Here is a 3,862-nt window from a genome sequence, read left to right as displayed (position 1 = left end):
TTTTTTGGGATCATTCCTTCCCTTCTCCCCCATTCCCAACCCTCCTGCCCCAAACAGGTGAGGGAAAACCGGGAAAGGGACTTTTTTGGGATCATTCCCCCCATTCCCAACCCTTTCCAGCCCTTCCCAACCCTCCTGCCCCAAACAGGTGAGGAAAACCGGGAAAGGGACTTTTTTGGGATCATCCCCCCCATTCCCAACCCTTCCTGCCTTTTCCAGGAGCCGCTTCCAAGGGGTTCAAGGGCAAACCCGGGGGGGTCCTGGGGGGTCCCTCAGACCCCCCCCTGCTGCCCCCCCCCTCCGGAGACACCTTCGGATTCGAATTCCAGCCGGTGGGTTTGGGAATTCCGGGGTGAAATCCGGGGATTTTTCGGGGGTTTGGGCTTGGGACACTCCCTGAATTCCCTGGTTTTCCTGGGACTTTGGAATTCCAGCCCTTATGTGGAATTTTGGGGTGAAATCCGGGGATTTTGGGGGCTTTTGGGCTTGGGAGACTCCCTGAACTCCCTGGTTTTCTTGGGACTTTGGAGTTCCAGCCCTTGTGTGGGATTTTGGGGTGAAACCCGGGATTTTTGGGGGATTTTTAGATTTGGGAGACTCCCTGCTTTTCCTGGGACCTTTGAATTTCCAGCCATTATGTGGAATTTTGGGGTGAAATCTGGGGATTTTGGGGGATTTTAGGCTTGAGAGACTCCCTTAAATCCCTGCTTTTCTTGGGACCTTGGAATTCCAGCCATTATGTGGAATTTTGGGGTGAAATCCGGGATTTTTGGGGGAGGTTTAGACCTGGGACACCCCCCAGGCCCCCCATTTTTCCCAGGAATTTGGGAATTCCACCTTTTAACCCTTCCCCTGTTTTTTTCCCGGCAGGATTTGGGCTCCAGGATTTTCCCCCAACCCCGAGACCCCCCCGGGCCCCTCCTGGGGGGCTTTGGGCCCAGGAACAAGGTAAATACCCCAAAAAAACCCTTTTGGGGGGATTTTGGGGTCTCTCCCATTTTTGGGGGGATTTTGAGGTTCTCCCTTATTTTGGGGGGGGATTTTAAGGGTCTCTCCCTATTTCTGGGGGGGATTTCGGGGCTCCCCTTTTTTTTGGGGGGGGATTTGGGGGGATTTTGGTGCCCCCCCTTATTTTTGGGGAAGATTTTAAGGCTCTCTCCCTATTTTGGGGGGGATTTTGAGGATCCTCCTTATTTTTAGGGGGGATTTTAAGGGTCTCTCCCTATTTCAGGGGGGCATTTTGAGGCTCCCCCTTATTTTTAGGGGATATTTTAAGGGTCTCTCCCATTTTTGGGGGGGATTTTGAGGCTCCCCCTTATTTTTGGGGTGGATTTTCAGGGTCTCTTCCTATTTTGGGAGGGATTTTGGGGCTCCCCCTCATTTCTGGGGTGGATTTTGGGGCTCCCCCTCGTTTTTGGGGTGGATTTTGGGGCTCCCCCTGATTTTTGGGGTGTGTTTCAGGGCTCTGCTCCCCTTGCAGGTCCCGTCCCCCTCCCCAGGCTTTGACAGGGGGGTTTTGGGGCCCCCCCTGCCCCCCTTTTTCTCGGGCTCCCCCAGTTCCTGCTTCTCCAGCGGGATCCAGGCCGGGCTCAAGCAGAGCCACCTCAGCAAGGTGAGACCCCAAACTGGGGGACCCCCAACCCCTTTTCCTTCATTTATCCCCCTTTCCAATCATTTATCCCGTTTTTCTGCCATTTTCCCATCATTTTTCCCCCTTTTCCCTCATTTATCCCATTTTTTCCTCTATTTTCCCCATTTTCCCATCATTAATCCCAATTTTCCCCTCATTTATCCCACATTTCCCCTCCTTTATCCCATTTTTCCCTCATCCCACATTTCCCCTCCTTTATCCCACATTTCCCCTCATTTATCCCCCTTTTCCCCCTCATTTATTCCCCTTTCCCTTTATTTATCCCATTTTTCCCTCATTTATCCTATTTTCCCCTCATTTCTCCCCTTTTCCCTCATTTATCCCCCTTTTCCCTTCATTTATCCCCATTTCCCCTCCATTTTCCCCTTTTCCCCTCATTTATCCCCTTTTTCCCTTCATTTTTCCTTTCATTTTTTTCCCCTTTTTCCTTTCGTTTTTCCCTTCATTTTTCCTCTTTTTTCCTTAATTTTCACTTTTTTCCCTTCATTTATTCCCTTTTTCCTGTCATTTTTCCCCCTTTTCATATCATTTTTCCTGGTTTTCACTTCATTTTCCCCTCATTTCTCCCATTTTTCCCTCATTTATTCCCATTTTTCCCCCCCAGCCCCTGGGGATCCCCCCGAGTTCCCCGGATCCCATCCTGCCCTTGGGACCCTCCACTCCCCACTCCAAGGTAACAAAACCCCCCAAAATTTTTGGGAGGGGGATTTTTGGGATTTTTTTTTTTGGGGGGGGGGAAATAAGGGCAGGGATATTTATATATTGTAATATATTTTATATATTATTTATATATTTTAATGTATTATTTATATTTTTTATATATTTTATATATTTTATATATTTTAATAACAAACCAAAAATGTTAGTAGCAAAACAAAAATTTTAAAAACGAAATTTAATGTCAGAATTTTAATAAAATTTCAATAAACGAAATTTTTGTAACAAAATTTTAATAACCAAAATTTTCAATGATGAAATTTTAACAAGCAAAATTTTAATAAATAAAATTTTAATAATGAAGTTTTAATGGCAAAATTTCAATAACAAAATTTTAACAAGCAAAATTTTAATAAATAAAATTTCAGTAATGAAATTTTAATAATGAAGTTTTAATGGCAAAATTTTAATAACGAAATTTTAATAAAATTTTACTAGTGAAATTTTCATAACAAAATTTCAGTAACAAAATTTCAATAAACAAAATTTTAATAAGCGAAATTTTAATAAACAAAATTTTAATAAGTGAAGTTTCAATAACAAAATTTCGTTAATTTTAATTTTATCCATTTCCATTAATTTCAGTTAATTCTATTTTAATTCCAACAATTACTTTTATCGCTTTTATCAATTTTAACACCCAAAAACCCCACTAACCCCAGTGTATTTTCCTTTTGCAGGCGGCCCTGGGGGGTCACAAACGAGGTTTTTCCCACCTGCTCCCGTCCCCGGAGCCGAGTCCCGAGGGTTGTTACGTGGGCCAACATTCCCAGGGCCTGGGGGGGGCACTACGCCGACTCCCACCTCAAGAGGAAGAGGATCTTTTAGGGGAAAACCCCCCCAAAAAACACCCCCAAAACCCCCCAAAGCTGGCACAGAAAAGGGGCTTTTTTGGAACTTTTTTTTGGGTCTTTTTTCGCCCCTTTTGGAGGGTTTTTAAAGAGATTTTCCCGGAGTTTTACCCGCCCCTAAAAGATTTTGGCGTCCTGGAGCTCCCCCCTAAAGAATTTTGGGGTTTCTGAGCCCCCCCCAAAAGATTTTGGGGTCTTGGAGCTCCTCTCCTAAAATATTTTGGGGTATTTAATCCCCCCCTTAAAAGATTTTGGGGTTCTTGAGCCTCCCCAAAAGATTTTGGGGTTTTTTACCCTCCCAAAAGATTTTGGGGTCTTGGAGCTCCTCCCCTAAAAGATTTCTCCCCCCTAAAAGATTTTGGGGTTTTTGAGCCATCCCCTAAAAGATTTTGGGGTCTTGGAGCTCCTCCCCTAAAATATTTTGGGGTTTTTAACCCCCCCTAAAATATTTTGGGGTTTTTATGACCCCCCCCAAAGCAGCACCTGGGACCCCCCAAAATCGGCCCCTGCCTTAAAAAACTGCTGCTTTGGGGGGTCTTTTTTGGGGGGGTCTCCCCAATTTTGGGGGTCTCCACCCTCTTTTCGGGGGGGTTCCCTCACTTTTGGGGGATCTCTCCCCCTTTTGGGGGCTCCTCAACCCTTC

At 45.3% G+C, this 3,862-nt stretch overlaps 1 protein-coding gene across 1 annotated transcript; it reads left to right on the top strand.

The window, feature by feature from the left end:
• Positions 1-276: 276 nt before the first annotated feature.
• Positions 277-3,196, top strand: LOC113980459 (vegetative cell wall protein gp1-like; the record flags this gene model as incomplete). The annotated part of the gene is made up of 5 exons (XM_027707671.1): positions 277-332; positions 871-948; positions 1,481-1,612; positions 2,256-2,324; positions 3,049-3,196. Coding segments are annotated over 5 exons (483 nt in total), but the record flags the coding sequence as incomplete, so codon positions are not given.
• Between the last annotated feature and the right edge of the window lie 666 nt (positions 3,197-3,862).

This window comes from Neopelma chrysocephalum, unplaced genomic scaffold, assembly GCF_003984885.1.
Source record: "Neopelma chrysocephalum unplaced genomic scaffold, ASM398488v2 Primary Assembly neopelma1_94276, whole genome shotgun sequence".
Classification (NCBI taxonomy): domain Eukaryota; kingdom Metazoa; phylum Chordata; class Aves; order Passeriformes; family Pipridae; genus Neopelma; species Neopelma chrysocephalum.
This window is presented reverse-complemented; position numbering and strand designations above follow the sequence as displayed.